The sequence below is a fragment of the Melopsittacus undulatus genome, chromosome 1 (assembly GCF_012275295.1).
Source record: "Melopsittacus undulatus isolate bMelUnd1 chromosome 1, bMelUnd1.mat.Z, whole genome shotgun sequence".
In the NCBI taxonomy this organism is placed as follows: domain Eukaryota; kingdom Metazoa; phylum Chordata; class Aves; order Psittaciformes; family Psittaculidae; genus Melopsittacus; species Melopsittacus undulatus.
The window spans coordinates 133126563-133143321 of record NC_047527.1 but is presented as its reverse complement, the minus strand read 5'-3'; the positions used below and the strand labels follow the sequence as shown (position 1 = coordinate 133143321).

At 49.1% G+C, this 16759-nt stretch overlaps 1 protein-coding gene across 1 annotated transcript; it reads right to left on the bottom strand.

The window, feature by feature from the left end:
- Nucleotides 1–1576: 1576 nt before the first annotated feature.
- Nucleotides 1577–5232, bottom strand: EOMES (eomesodermin). Its single transcript, XM_005152840.2, has 6 exons — nt 4478–5232; nt 4083–4237; nt 3717–3838; nt 3086–3244; nt 2936–2997; nt 1577–2309 (listed from the first exon to the last, which is right to left on the bottom strand). The coding sequence occupies exons 1-6, from the start codon at nt 5230–5232 to the stop codon at nt 1577–1579; spliced, it is 1986 nt and encodes a 661-aa protein (XP_005152897.2).
- Between the last annotated feature and the right edge of the window lie 11527 nt (nt 5233–16759).

The window sequence follows — 16759 nt, the reverse complement described above, 5'->3', positions numbered from 1 at the left end:
CTGAGCCCCTGGTTTATTTTGTTTGCAGCCGCGCATCGCTAACAGTTTAATCCCATTACTGCCTGCATATCCTCACGAAAGATGCCGCTGCCGCGGGAGCCCACATTTAATCGCGCTGCCGGGGGGGGCTTTCTCCCAAGATAAGCGGGCAGGAGCATTTCTGACCTGATTCCGGGAAACGGTGGGGCTGGCCCAGCTGCAGCCGGTGGAGGCAAGCAAAGCTCGCAGGGCGCTCCCCAAAGCGGGGGTTGAGCTCACACCTCACCCACAGCCTAGCAGGGGAAAAGAGGCACGGTGGGACTTTGAACGAAGCTGGGAAGCCCAAAGCTTAATGGGGAGATACACAGCAGAACTAGACCAGACCACAATAAGAGGAACATTGCCAGGGATGGCTAGATTTAGAGACAAATCAGGGATTACACTCCCACCTTCCCCTAGCTGGGATACCCAGTAGAAGCAAAGAAAAGGCAGGCAGCCATCCTTACTGCTATCCCTGGCACCAACCACATTTATTAAAAATGACTACTATATACGTAGAAAAGGAAAACACAGGGATGCTTTGTTGAGGGAAGTTTGTGTGCCAGTGCTCTGAAGCAGATTGGTTTAAACCAGCTGGAACTATATGCAAGAAGAGTAGGTTAAGTTACATCACTTCCAGTTTTGTACAAGGCAGCTGAAAAAGTCACTTTACAGACACATAAATAGAAATCTCCATATTCTTTTCAACACTTCATAGCTAGGTTTGATTAAGCAAAAGATGCATTTTGAACTTCAAAGCACCACTGGAGGCCTTTCTGACTAAACAGCTATAGATCAACTATTTATACATTATTCCACAATATTCTACAGTGTACCTAGACAACAAAACCTGTACACTATTTTTGGCCACCTCAATAAAGGTTAGGCTTTGGGGATGGATGCTTTTTTCTTAATGCAAGTTCTAAACTAAGGAAAAAGTCAGATTCTTTCATTGTAACCCCATCACTAGCAACAAGACCTTTAAGTTAAAATCCTGCCTGGCAAGCAAGCCTTATTTTGGTCACCTTCTGCCAACACAAGCATTTGCTGAGCTAAGTTCCAGCTCAGCCAACTGTGCTGCAGACAGGGAGTGAAGAAGCCAGCTCAGTCTAAAGCAGACCATAGCATTTGTGCAGTTCCCTGCACCCAGCCCCCTTTTACGAGACGGACAGGCAGGGAAGAAAATAAAATGTGGGACACTACCCCCCTATTTCCTCACTCAGGAGTGCGTAGATTTTATCAGGCCTCTGAGCTGAGCCAAACAGTGCACTTCAGTGTCTCCAGTAAATAAACCACATAGTAAAAATCTAGGCTCCTGCTTACAGCTTGTGTGTGGTTTCTTCTAAAACAGAGGAAGAATTCTACCATAGGTCAACTCTTTCCCTACTTTGTTACCTGCAATAAATAAAAAAGCTTTGGCACCTTCTTTAGAATTGCACAGAATTCAAGGTGGAAGGCAAGAGTCTTTTCTGCCATTGTAATGCAAAAGAAAAACAAACCCAAGGCCACCCTGAAAAAAAAACCAAAACAATTTGGCCAATTGTAATAAAAGGATGCTTTAAGAACTAGTATAGAATGAGTAGTAACCCATGCCTTTTGAAGTGTCTTTGTTATAGTCCTCAGCATTAATGTCCTCGCATTTCATAGTCGGGGAATTTTCATTGCTGGAAGTGCTAGGGGAGAGTCGTCTTCTCTTACAAGCACCAATGTAGACTCCAGAATCATTTGAATCTAGAGACTTTATGGAAGGTGGAGTCTCTATCCAAGATGAGCCGAGTTCTTCTTTTACCTTCTCCTTGGAAAGCTGGTCTTCAGAGAAGCCTGGGGGACTTGTTCTGGAGGTCCAGGATAATCCTGTTGTCATTTTCCGCTGGTAAGATCCCCTGCTCCCCCAGCCTGTCATGGATGGAAATGTCGGGTCAGGGTAGTATCCCAAAGCATGGGATGTCTGAAGGGGAAGGGATTTAATGCTGTAAGGGAGCAAGGTGCTAGAAGAATACTCTGTCTCATAGGAGTTCATGTCCAACTTGTTGGCACCGGGCTGCTGTACGGGTGTAACAAACCACCGCTGAGGGCTGGCCACCTCTTCATTCTGCTGCGGTGAGAGCAAGCCATTTGCCTGAGGGACTGTTCTCTCACCATTGTAAAACCTGGCTGGGGGCAGGTTGTTGACAAACTGTTCTTGGAAGAATGGTTGCACACTGTACCGGGTACCAGGGACAATCTGGTGGGATCTAGGAGAATCCGTGGGAGATGGAGTTAATCTGTCATTTTCTGAAGCTGTGTACATGCTACAACATAAAAGAGAAACACTGAGCATTGTTTTTTATAATTCCAGTATGACAGCAAAACACAAACAGGAAGTTAGTTATTACAACTACATTTATCTGGATGGCTGTTCATTTTATGAACAATTGGCTATCCAATTTAGGAGTTGTTTGGTTTTCCTAGACCAGTACAAGATTTCTAGTATTACTGCTACAAGCATACACCAGCCAGCACATTTTAAATGAGGTGCAGCATCTTCCTCCCAGAAACAGTACTTGCAGATGTACAGATCCAGGTTTCCAAAGGGCATTTGATGCTAGGAAGTGAGCATCAAGCAAGCCCACTATCAACAATTTGGAGTTATGAGGATAAACAGTACTCTACAGCCAATCTGCAAGCCAAGTTTCCTAGCAAAATTCAGAAGCCTGCCAGAAGACAGCTCATCAAGACAATATAGAAACTATTCAAACAGGCTATTGGTTTAGACACTTAATGTCTTTGAAAGCAGCAGATAAACTAGCAAAGCTGCCAGAATTATTATTACTCCTAACTCAAGTAGCATCTAAAGAAAAACTCTTCCTCATGCATTTCAGGCCAGAATCATGGCTTATAGGCAGAGGCAATTGCAAGAGAAAACAAATATACTTACGAGTCATAGTTGTCTCTGAAGCCTTTTGCAAAGGGATTATGGTCGATTTTGAGCTGGGTAATCTAAAAGTGAAAACAGAATATAGTAAGACAAGATGTTGAACTCCAGACAAATACATTCTTAATTGTCATTTTATATATCCGTGCTTACATCAGTGTTTTGATACGCTGTAACTGCTATGAACTGTGTTTCAGGAAAAATAAATGTTTGAGTCTTTGAGGAATCATTCACATCTTCAACACCATCTTCAGTCACTTCCACAATGTGAAGCCGAGGCTGGTACTTGTGTAGAGATTGCAGTACTATCATCTGAAAGGAACCACGGAAGACACGAGATCTTTAGACAAAGTAGGTCTAAGATTTTACAGCCCAACATTTTCTTCCTGCAACTTCTGAATTGGTAATAGAGTAATTTTAACTGTTACCAGGAAGAGATTATTCACAGCTTTTAGCCCCATTTATCTAGGTTACTAATATGCTAAAACCTGTGAATGAGGAAAATCAAGAACCATCAAAAAAACTCCCACTTTCTGAGCAATTCCAGAGATAAATGTATTAACTAAAACCAAAGAGATTCACACATCTGTTTCTGATCATTCTAATTGTCCTAAGAAGCAGAAAAAGCAAGATGTAGGATCCATTTCAAAAAGGGTACAAGTCACAAGAGCAGCGACCCAGCATTCCGATTAAATACTGTAAAGCCCCCGAAAGGCAGGGATCCCCAAAGAGTCGCCAAGATCTCCGCCTGTCTCTCCCCCCCCAACCCCCACAGCCCATATACCTGTGCGTTGTTGTTGTTAGCACCTTTGTTGTTCGTTAGCTTCAGCTTCCCGAAAGAGATCTCCTGTCTCATCCAGTGAGCCCCGGTGTTGGGCGACTCGGGGTGCACGTACACCTTGTTACCTGGGGAAAACAAGCCAAGCCCGTAAAGATCCGGCCGGGCACAGCCGCTGCTCTGAGCGCACGGGCGATAGAACCTCGGCTCCCCCAATGCCCCTTCTCCCGCACAGCCTCACCCACAGCTGCACGGAGCCTTTAAAAACACAACTCTTCCCACACCAGGATACAGGGATGGGGAAGACCCTACAGAGGGGGGCGAAAAGGGAACCCTTTTGATGAAGCTTACCCGTGGAGAACCAGCGCCTACCTTGCATGTTGTTGTCGGCTTTGCCGCAGGTGACCCACTTGCCCCCCTGAAAACGCCAGTGGTTGGGGTCCGCCAACACCACCTCCACAAAGACGTTGTAGTGAGCCGTGGGGTTGAGGCCGGTGATATTAAAGCTCAGGAAAGGAAACATCCTCCTGGAGAGGAACGGAAAAGCACACGACATGTGAGGAGGGCCAGGGAAAGGGCGCAAGCTTTGAGTGCAGCTGCAGGAGGCGGTGGAGTGCCCCACCACCTAGGAGATCAGCACAAAGCCCGACCGACCCCCAGGCATCCCCAGGCCGTAGGCATCTCCTCCCCAGGGGAGCGGGCAGGCGCTCGCCAGCACAGATCCCCAGCCATCCCCCCCCGTTTCGACCCACCCGCTGAGCACTTACCGGCCCTGCTTGGTGATGATCATCTCCGTCTGGTGCCGGTGGAACTTAAGCCAAAGGGGGCGGTTGCAGAGGAAAACCTGTGCCCGCAGCCCAGGGCCGGCGGCCGGCATCCCCAGAGCTCCAAGCCCGCCGCAGGAGCCCGACGCTGCTGGGTAAGGCCCGTACAGTGGTGTGCCGGCCGCCGGCTGCCCATACTGGTACCCGCTGCCACCGCCGAATTGCGCCCGGCCGCCGGGAGGGCAGACGGTGCCGGCGAAACCACCCGAAGACAATACAGAGCCATAGGGGTAGCGCGGCCCTCCGGGCGGCTGGTAAACGGCTCCGTGCTGCGCCGCCGGCGGGTAGGGGAAGAGGGCGCAGGGCCCCCCTAGCTCGGCCCCGGGAGGCCCGGGAGACTGCAGGTAGTAGCGCTCGGGGCTGAGACTGTCCATGGAATAGCGGGGGCCGGCGGCGGCAGGGGGGAGCTCCTCCTCCCCACAAGGGGTGGCCTTGCGGCCGTCCGGCTTCGGGGCGGCGAAGGGCGGCTCGCCCCCATCCGCCTCGCCCAGCATGGCGGGGGCCGCTCCGAACTTCTTGGGAGTCTTGTCCATGTCGAGTCGTTGTGGCGAGCCCGGCCGGGGAGCCCCGCGGGACGCACCGCCTGCCCCGGTCCCGGCTCCGGTCCCACCACCGCGCCCGCCGCCCTCCAGCGGGTAGAAGGGAGCTCCCGGCAGGGTCGCCGCTGCCGCCGCCAGCAGCGGCTCGCCCAGCTGCATCCTCGATGGGCCGTCCGGTGAAGAGTCCTCTACGGTCCGGTGCCAACACCGACCCTAACCCCGACCCACGGCCGCGCAACACCGTAGCAGGGCTCCGCCGAGGCAATTTATACCAGCGCGCCGAGCTTCTCCGGCCGTCGGGGAGGGGCTTGCGCCGGGCTGTCTCCTTACCGCCCTCCACCCCTGCCGGCCCATTGGCTGGGCTGTGTGACACTAATTTAATTAGACAGCTACTAATTGGAACAAGTCACCTGTGACTCTGTGTGTGCCCTCCCTCTGCGGCCCCTCTACCAGCGACCGGGTGCCGGAGGGGCTACGGCCTGCCCCTCTCTGCTCGGAGAGAGGGGAGCCGGCCGCACACCCCGCGGTGGCCGCAGCGGAGGGACAGAGTTCACTTCCCCCGAAAAAAGACATCTCGCAGAGATGACACCGTCCTCCCGGGAGCGCAGCAGCTCGGAGGGGCACGTAGGGGGACGCAGAATCGCGACTGGGAGAGAGGGACGGGAGCGAAAGGGAAAATGGAGAGCAGAGCTGATGCCAGCACCGGCATACGACAGGGAGAGAGGACGGCAATGTGCCGGGACAGGGCGAGTGCCACTAGCTCCTGCCGCCCCATCGCCGTTCAAACAGTTCGGCTTGTGGCTCAGTTGCTCCCAAGAGCCCCCTTCCCCCCTCTCCGCTTCCCGGGCATCATCGTTATGGTGGGGGGTTCACGTTCCACCTTATCGGGGACACACCTGTGGGAAGCTGCGGGCTTGGTTCGCGTTTTCGGTTTTCAGGAGCTCGGCAGTCGGTTTCTCGCAACCTGAGTTTCCTTTCGGCATCTCCCACCAGGAAGGCAGATTTGTAATTCAGGGCCAGATCTTTTTGACGCTTTCAGCGCAATGTAACCTGGAGCCTTTTGCCCCAGAGGGTAAGGGACAGCGCCCGATAAGGTGTAGGTGCCCGTGCGATTTTGCGGAGTGGACAGAGCCTTCCTGAACGATTTGCGGCTACAAATCCGCAGCCCTTCGCCCTCCGCTCGCCGCTAGTCCCCGTCGCAGAGACCGCGACAAAAATCTGCCTTCTCCTCACGGCTAAATCTGGAACCAGGCCCTCCAGGAGGGCAGGATTTCGTTGCCTGAAGGAAGGACTGGGCCGGGCTGGAGCAGCTCCGCTGCCGGCCCCGCTCGCTCCTGCCGCATCGGGGCAACTGAAAGAAATCGTGGACAATTGACGGCGGCAGATAGCCGGGGCAGGGGCGCAGGAGGAGCGGGGCGGGACGCGGCTCTTGCTGGCACGGTGGGTGCTGGCACGGTGGCGGTGGGTGTCTGCAGAGGCAGGGGACAGGCACCGGCGGCTCAGCGGCCTGGGGTGCTCAGTTCCTACCCCCGATAGAAGCCGAGAGACGGAAGAACCGGCTCTCGCTGTGGCCACCTCCGGATGCGGCCACACGGGCGGGAGCCTGATCACAGCCTGCATCGAAATACCACCGCCAGTCCTAAACACCCATTCTCTTGGAGGTAACATTTGACACAATGTTTGAGTTGATCTCGACCGACCAAGGAAAACAACCAAAATGTGTCGGAGAAGCCGAGCGCTACGGCAAGAAGCGAAGCGGCCGCTACGCACTGCTGCTCTTTCCACGGACTGCTCTCGGCACGGGGTTTGCCGCTCACCGCGGGGCGAGGGGGACAGCAGAGCCCGGCCGGGCTGCTCTGCTTTCAGGGCAAAACCAAACGAGAAGCATCCTGCCATTCGCGCCCCCTCCCGCTCCGGCAGCTCGCTCCCTTGGGCTCTGCCTTTCCTGTGCTAAGGCAGAGATAGATAGAAAACAAAGGTACTGCATAGGGTTTAAGAAAATAAATTTTATGATATCTTATACACTGTAAGGGTCAAGTGATTTAAAACACTCCTGCAGAACAGGTGCCGCTTAGGTCAAAGCTACTGCGGGTTTTTCCTCCAAAATTCTGCTAACCTCGCGTTTAACAGGCAGAAAAGCTTTCACTGTCATTCAGCTTTCCTGTGGATTGAAGGGTCTCGGGGTGGGGGTCAGGAAAACCGTGGCGTCCCTGGGAAAGGGAGCACTTTCCATTTGGATTCGAAATAAAGCCTGGATTAAGGGTCTCCCTAACGAATGAAAGATTCATCCAGCTCCCTCCTGATTAGGGGTCATTTGCAACTCGGCTCGCGGGAGCAGCCACCTGGCCTCGGTCCCTGTCGCGCACCCCGCTGCTCCTGGGCCCCGGCGGCGGTGGAAGTGGAGGCCGGCACTGCCCCGTCGGGCAAAGGCTTCCCGAAGACCTCCAGCACTGCTGCGGCCGTGCAAGGACTTGGGAGAGCCGCATGTAACCCAGGAGTTTGCTCATTCACTCTGTGTGTGCGGGAAGAGCTGTAATCCCGCAAATTAAAGTTACCACCGCAGCCACCAGCCAAATTCTTGGGACCCATTACTAGTCATTCCCGCAGCCCACAAATCTCCCCTCCCTTTGGGTTGGGGAAGCAACGGTGGGATTGCTTCCTCCTGCCTCTGCAAGCTGGCTCCATTCTTGCTCCTTGTCCCGGAATTCCTGGGGACTGGTCAGAGAACCTCGCCGTAGCGAGCTGAGGGGTGTCTCAGTGCTGTGTGTGACCGAAGACTTCTATATGGATCCTACAACCCTTTAGATGTTATCTTAGAGAGAACACTGCAGAAACATCAGAGACTGGTGAAACAGAAAGGAGCACGTTAGGTTCATTAATCTCCTAAAGTAACCTCCAAACCACAGAAAGAATGTTGAAAGAAAATGTAGGTCTTTGAAGGGTTACGGATTATCGTGTTTTGTTGGGCTTTATTCAGATATTCTCCTGGGGTTTATTCAAATTAGGAGCGTCTCTGGCTCTGAGAAAGCTGCTCCAGAAGACTAATTTCCTGCAGCCCAAGTTACAGTGGAGACACACTGCACTGGGATATTTCATCCTTTGCGTTTGGGCTGGAATTGAGCCCTTTCCTCTTTCATCGGAGGTTAGCATATTGGAAAACAGCCCCCCCTGCTTCAACGGATTGCTTGGACTTGTGGGACTGAACCTGTTCAGCTGAAGTACCCTGCTCAGTACGGCCTGAGAGGGGAAAATGAATTGGGAACTGTAAAATCTATTCTATCAGGCTGTTGTAGACCTGTATCTACACGTATATGGAAATCCATATATCACCATTTATAGTCATATGTGTCATTTATCATAGAATCATAGAATTGTAAATATGTATTTTTAAACACACTCTACTGGGCCTGTATGGACACCTTAAAATTTTTGGTTATCAGAATCATCTGCCACACTGTTCCGTCACTGTATCCTTCTCCTGAAGTCCTGCTGTCCCCACGGCGGCATCGACAGGTATTTCTGAGTGTAATGTCAGTTTCTGTGAGGTAATTTTTCCCCTTCTCTGGTTTTGGTTAAAAACGAGTTGCCAGTTTCTGGAGGTCCCCTCCAGTTTGCCAGCATCTGGCTCCCCAGGGTTCTGAGACTTTCACTTTTATGCCAAGTTTGGGCTGGGATTTTGCACGCTTTCTATTTCTCCAGTCAGTCAACTTGGCTTCCTCCCACCACCCTCCCCACCACCACCCCCTCAACCCCTTTTCAACTCCACACCGAGTATCTATCTCAGCAAATGAAGGATAGTTTTCAAGGTATTCATGGGACTTGCACTCTTCCACGAGTTTGTAAATGTTACTTTTTAATTCACTAAAGCAGAGATTTTTCAGATAAGGCCGATCATAGTGAGCATGGCTGTTGATGCACAGAAAAATCAGGGAGTTATTAATATGCCTGTTCATGGTTTGGCATTTCAGCTTGTTGCTTAACTTCAGGGGCTGTTTTTATCAAGAAGCCAGCTACACTCTTCCAGTGCTCGTGTTGCTTCATCTGGCAAACGCAGACAAGAGTCACCTCTTTAGTGGGGATGTCAGGAGACTGAATTAATTGAAAATGCTCTTTATTTTCTGTGAAAGGGAGGTCTGCTAAAGCTGCAAAGACTGTTGATCCATTTCAGTTTATGCCAGGTGGGATTTCAGTGTGCAGATGTATACACTCCTGGATACAAGTACAGCTTAAAAGCTACTTTGAGGTTGTACAAATTTGAACCCAAAAGGGTTAAAAAAGGAGAGACAGCTGTTGTTGAAGCAGGTATATATGGACTTCAATAGAAGAAGTCAACAGCCCTACAGAAACAAATAACTGTCATATTTAGTATTAACTGTATTAACACATAACTGCAATTTTACCATTTGGTAATGAATTCGATCTAGCTGGCACTTTCTTAGCTAGCAAAACCAATTAAAGAAGGAAGCATACAGCCATATATATTAAAAAATGGACATAAGTATGTATAAGCCCCGGAGTTAGTATAGAGGCAATTTATAAAAAGAAGAAAGTAAAGAATAGCTGAGGTATATGAAACAGAAAGAGCAGACACAAGTCAGTGAATCAAGAGCTGGAAGAAACTCAATATTTAACAGGAAAGTGGTATTCAAAGCAGCCATTATTGGGCACTTCCTTTCTCCTCCTTCGAAGAAAAATAACACCTACAAAATCTTTATCTTTAGCTGTGATTTTAAATGGAAGGAAAATGCAGCAGTTACTAAAAACTACTCAAGGTCTGATCCTAATCAGTAAAATACAGTAGTACAAGCACAGACAAGGATGAACATATTCAGTGCTTGGAATGAATTTTTGGTAGTGGATAATGTTGCTAGGTAAAACCACACAACAACTTTTTGTCAATGGGCCTATGGTACCCTATTGACTAAAGAAAGGAGAAAAGGTATGTTTGAGAAAGCGTAAGCTTTTGTAAAGTGGAAGCTTTTTTATTTGATAAATATTTGGGAAACCTAAAGAAGGGAGATGGGAGAATTCTTGACTTTAGTTTCCAGGTAACTTTCCTTCCTCCATATTCCCAAAATTTAAGGAAATTAAGATACTGGAATTAGGATCACAAACCCAACCATACGAGTGTGTAAGTACTCATACATATATGTAATATGAGTAACATTTCATATATTGACACATGGCTCATGGCTTGGATGGGTGTACTCTTTCACAGGAAAAAAGCTAGCTAGATGGCTGTGACCAAAGAGTGGTGGTAGATCTAGTTAAACCCAGTTGATGGACAGTTACAACTGATGCTCCCCATGGCTCAGTATTGGCACCAGTTCTGTTTAATACCTTCATCAGTGATCTGGACAGGGGGATCAAGTGCACCCTCAACACCAAGCTGGGCAGGAGTGTTCTGCTGAAGGATAGGGAGGCTCTGCAGAGGAATCTGAGCAGGCTGGATCAATGGGCTGTAGCTACCTGTGTGAGGTTCAACAGGGCAAAGTGCTGAGTCCTGCACTTGGCCCACAACAACCCTGTGCAATGCTCCAGGCTTGGGGAAGCGTGGCTGGAAAGCTGCTCGGTGGAAAAAGACCTGGGGGTGCTGATTGGCAGAGCTGAACATGAGCAGCTTGTGCCCAGACAGCCAAGGAAAACAGCATCCTGGCCTGTATCAGCAACAGTGTGGAAGCAGGGCCAGGGCAGTGATCATCACCCTATACTGGGCACTGGTGAGGCAGCACCTCAAATCTTGTGTTCAGTTAGGGGCTCCTCACTGCAAGAGAGACATTGAGGTGCTGGAGCAGGTCCAGAGGAGAACAATGAAGCTGGTGAAGAGCCTGGAGCACAAGTGTGATGAGGAACAGCTGAGGGACCTCAGGAGGGTTTAGCCTGGAGAAGAGAAAGCTCAGGGGAGACCTTATTGCTGTCTACAATTACCTGAAAGGAGGATGGAGAGAGGAGGTGGCTGGTCTCTTTTCCCAAGTAACAAGTGATAGGACAAGAGGGAATGGCCTCAAGTTGTACCAGGGGAGATTTAGATTGGATATTAGGAAATATTCCTTCACAAAAAGGGTTGTCCAGGCTGCCCAGGGAAGTGGTGGAGGACCCATCCCCAGAGGTATTAAAAAGGTGTGTAGATGTGGCACCTGGGGACATGTTTTAGTGGTGGACTTGATAGTGTTAGGTTTGATGGTTGGACTTGATGATCTTAAAGGCCTTTTCCAACCAAATGGTTCTATGATTATTCATGCATAGTGATCTCCAAACAGCTCTTTTTAAATGCTTGCTTTTTTACCCTGTGATTAAGTTTAATGAGGGACACCTAGCACAATTTTCCTGGTTTTACCGCAATATCACTTACTTGCTTATAGTTTCGTGCTCATTGACAGCCTGACAGTCATTTGACAGAGATGTGAGAACATAACAGGATCCATGGCTTGGGTGTGATGGCCACAGATCCAGTCAGTTTGATCCTATTTGTATTTACAAATCTGACAGTTTTAAACAGCTAATTTTGGCTTGCTTTGTTTTGGACATGACTGTCAAGAGAGCTTGGATTCAACTGCACTGTTTAAATCACAGCAATTAAAATTAGCAGCTTGAATCCCATAAAATGATGTTCTGCTTTTTTGTTCTAACACTTTAAAAAGTATAATTTCATCATGTGAAGGCCCTGATAAACTTCATGCTGCTCAGGGCTTATGATGTCAGAGCTATGAAACTTTTCCTGCTGATAACATAATAGCTGAGAAATAATGCTTTTGGAGGGTATGGGGTTTTGTCTGCTCTATGTGTGTGAGTATGAGGCTTGCAGTGGGAAAAGGGGAAAAAACCTCAAGGGGCTGGAAAAGCCCGTAGCAGTGGGCTACCGTGTAATTGCAGAAACAATGAGGAATTTCACCTGATACCATTTGTGACAACAATCAAACTGCAAGGCCTAGCAGGGAAACACATATTAAATAACTGCCTTGACGGGCACGTCTGCTATACAAATAAGCAGAGAGGAGAACGGGGACAACATATGTACTCCCCGGGAAGGTTTCCCCTCCCTAGGAGTGCTCGAGTTTGCTGGCCTCTTGCCCCGTTTCCCAGCGGCGGGATGGAGCCGGCACCTTTCCTTCCAGCCGGGAAAGGAGGGCGGTGTTGGGGCAAGGACCAGGCGGGAGACGGCCCAGGGGAGAGGGAGCAGAGGGGGAACAGGAGGTCTATGGCGGGGCTAGATCCAGCCTAGCACTGCTCCCCGTGGCCCCTCCCCGGCTGCGGGGCTGGGACGGGGTGGTCGGTGGTGCGGAGCAGCGGCCCAAGCAGCGCCGCACCCGCTGCCCCTCAGGCGGTTGCAGGCTGCGGGGGGACGGAGATACCGGTCACTGCCTCCGACCCCGCGTTTTGAACCATTTTCCTAACATTGCTGCTAAATCTTCCAAAGGCAGGGCATCCCTCTTCCCCCGCATCAACAGCGGGGAGGGCCGGCAGAAACAGCCGCCCCCAGAGTAAATCCATGCTGGAAGCAGCGCTGCCGGCAGCGGGCTGCGCTGTGCCCAGCCTGGAACAGGGGGCTGGAGGGCATCCCCATTCCTAGCTCCATCTCCGTCCCCAGCTCCATCCTTAATTCCATCCTCATTCCAATTCCAGCCCCAGAGCGAGGCGGTGACGGGCAATCCAGCCGGATTAACGACGGGCGCTTTGAAGTCCCCGTGTCGCATGCGATCCCATGTGGAGGTGCTTAGGGCTTCCCATTCAGTTGTTAATCCCCACTAACCGATTTTAAGTACCCGAGCTCGCAGACCTCCTCGCCTTCAAAACAAGTTTATGCACGCAAATAGCTCCAAAATTACCCATCTGGGCAGCAGCAAGACCAAAGGCAAAGGCGAGCAGAGTCGTTAGAAAATAATCGGAGCGATGGGGACTCACCTCCCCACGTGAATCCCTGCTCGGAAACCAGTTTGCAGGAGCGGCCCTTTCAAAGGTACCCGCACCTGCAGAGCCCGGGAGGGGGCATAAAAAAAACCCCAAAACCCATCAAAATCCCTTTCCAGCAGAAAAACGTTAGCTGAGAAGGAAACGGCCGTGGACACCCCGGTGAGGTGCCCCTCAGGAAGTTGTCCCGTTACTATCAGCCCGTCTGGATTGTTTTCTCGATAGCTGCTTTGCAACCATAATTTGCTTCTCTGTGACACAAGGACAAGGTGAAAGGATCCGTGCACCACTCCCCTCCAGTTAACTTCAGTGAGCGACGTATGAGCACCTTTTTTAATAGCACACGTGGTTGTGTTGATTCTTAGAACATTAGTGAATGAAAATTTTAGCTTGAAGAGTTTGATTTTATAGATGAGAACAGACAAATGAGCAACGCCACAGACAACTTAAAACCATCTCACAAATGCATATTCCGTCTGGTTTTTGACTGTGTTCTTTCCTTTCTCTGCTATTGGCGTTTCAAGCAGTTACTGGTTTGCCTGTTGTCCACAGCTATGGACTCAAGGGCAGGAAAGGAATGGATGTAATGAATATGAAAGCAATGTGAAAAAAAAAAGAATAAAAAGTCTTCTGATCTTTTGTTTTAGGTGTTGATCTAAATTAAAATACAACAGCCTTTAGTATGAGCCATTAAAAGTAGCAAGGGGCTTGGGGTGAGCAGTCAGACCCTGATGTCCACACATGGTGGGGCCTTGGTAAACATAATACTATTGTGGCGACATTTCTGCCTAGTTTACACCTTATTCAGCCCCTATCCCACCTTCTAATTTCCTTTATATACATCTTAAGACGTAAGGTTTGACAGACGTGGAATGGAGCAGGTAAAATACAGAGCCCCAACATGATGATAGAGATCCTGGGGCTGTGCCCCTCTATGCCATGGGCATCTTCCTAAGCTCTTGCCCCTGAGAGCAGTCTGGTTGCAAGGGACAGCCTGGAACATGCAGGATTCCCCTCCTTAACTCCTGGGAGGAATTCCTACCCCTGCTGCTCCAGTTCACTGTCCAGATTTTTCTCCTAAATGACACTCAAGAGTGAGTGGGAGCTAGGTGGTCAGCCAGTGAGGTCTCACAACAAGGTGAAGGACATGGTTTTGTTTTGGTTGAGGCAGTTATGAGAGCAGGAGTCTTCCATGCATGGTATCTGCCTGAGCAGGGCATGAGCCATGCTTCCTTCAGTCACCAGCCCTTGGGAAAAGGAGGAGGACATCGCAGGATCATGACATCACAGGATCATGTGCCTGATTGTGTTATTATAGGCCTGCACTATTGTAAGAAGAATGGTCAGGGCAGTGGGATGTGATTTGCAAGTGGCAGAGCTGAACCCAGAGTAAGTTACTTTGCAGAAGAGGGTAATAGATGTGGTATTTGCATTTGAACACTTGGTTGTCACAGGATAATGGCATGCTCCTGCCAGGCAAGGGCTTTCAGTGTCCACCTGGGGCTTGAGGACTGCCTTGATCATTTATTTCATTGCTTTTCTATATGTAGTGTAGTAGGTGGGAGGTCCTAATGGATTAATTTGTACTGCATTGCCTATTTCTGAATGCTAGTGATTACTCTGTGGAGTACTTGATGACAGGTGAATGTTAGGAGCTCCTGAGTAGAATAAACGCTGCTAAAAGTCCACCTTTGAAATAAAACAGTAAAAAAGCCTACTGCAAATGTAGAAAACCATCCCTCCAGGCAATTACACAGGTTTCAGGAAAAAAAAAGCAAGCAAAGCAAGCTTTCATTTTCATCTGGTAGCAGGACAGCTCTGGAAATAACTGCCCATTTGTTTCACCTTTCTCCTTCTGGGGTTTTGGGTCTTGCCTGTCACATTTCATGGCACCGTCCACCAGACCTGGTTCAAGTGCTTCAGGGTGCGTGGTGCCGCAGAGGTCAGGACAGGTCTGGGGAACACTAGTGGGCACCACTGTGAGTGCTGGGCTGGCTCACTGAGTACTCCTCCTGTCCCTGGGGCTCTCTGATTCCATGCTCGGAGAAAGCGGGCAATTATTTTTCTGTCTGAAGGAGTCGGTGATGTGGCAGAGAATGACAGCTCCAAGGGAGAAAACACCTCTTCATTAAAAAGTGCTGCTCAGTACACTATCCAGATCCCAGCACCCAGTTGCACAAAGGTTAGGATGAGAGTCAAGAAATTATGCACTTTCACAGATTTTCATATATACAAATATATACATATGTGTATAACGTACATGCGGACACCACATAAATCTGCAGGCTCTCTCTCAGCACAGGGTGGCCAAAACTCTTAAGTTTATACTCAGGCAAAACTGTAGCTAAAGTGCAGTTTTACCATCAGATTTGATGTGATAGGAATTACCTAGGAAAAAACCAATGAATTTGGTTACGAAATGCACAAAGAGACTTGGCTTCACAGACCAGGAGTGTGTTGAGGGAAAGATTAAAAAGGAAAGAGAAAGCAACAATCTGTGCCTTACCCTCCTCTGAAAGGTTGAAGGGAAGAGAGGGCCAGGCCGCTACATCTTGTAGTTTCCATTTGATTTAATTGCTTTATAAGTGATTTTAAAGATTGTATTAATTCATTTTAATTAATTGAAAAGTATTTCTAAACCACGTATCAATCACATTACAATGGGGAATTGGGTTTCTTGGCGAGACATGTTGTGCTCTACAAGAGAATCATTCTGTCGCTGATACTAAAGACAGCTCAAAATGGAAGCTGCACTTTGGGGTTATTTTCAACAGCCTTTCTTTTCTTTTCTTTTCCTTCAGAAGTCCTGAAAAGCTGAGAGAACAGAAAAGGTGGCACACTAGGGAAAAGATGGAAGAAAACATGATGACATCCAGAGCTACAGCAAATCAGCAAGCTTGTGGCTATGTGGAGGAGTTTAGGCTCTGAGGTGAACAGAAGCAGTCCTCAACCCCTGCCTAACTCCACAGCCATTTTCCTTAGCCCTGTCTGCCTGCATTAGTGTACTGAGTTGCATGGGCTCTGCAGGTTGCTGCCCATCTCCCACAGCAGCCCAGTTACAAGTCTGACTCTTCCTTACCTCCCCCAGGCTGTTTTGCACCACCAAAGTTGCTTCGCAGATGAGCCCCACTCCCACTTGCTCCTGTGTCTTGGTGAAGCAGGAAAACCTTGAGCCAGAGCAAGGGCAGAATAGCAAGTGCACCTCTGGTTGTGGCCATCTCATTATTTATAGGGGGACATACTGATAAACTTCTACCCACCATTTCTCTTGGAACTGGGAAAATATTCCAGCTGAACTGTAACCCAGGGGTGCAGCAATAAATAAAAAAGGGGATAGAGTCACATATTTGATGTTCAAGGCTGAGCAGTGATAAGTGCGAAAATCTCGTGCTGACCAAATGGATGAACCCCTATGACTATGCCTCTACTTACTGACTTGACAGACTCATTAAACACCACCTTTGTCTAAGCTTTCCTGCAGTTTTATGTTGAAATTTCCACCTCCCTGTGCCCTTTCATCTGACCATGTAACACCTTTCTCAGCATCCTAAAGAAGGAATCTCAATGAGGCAGAGATGTTCAAAATATGGAAAACAATTTCTCCTTTTCCTAAACAATTTACATATCATAGCCACTTATTTTCAGTAAAGATTTTAAGCCACAATCATGTATTTTCAGTAGAACTTTAAATCCTACAACAGCACATCCTTGTTCTCATATATTCTGATGCAGAACTGATGTGTTTTGGTCCTGCAATGTTCGTATTTGATTGTTGTCT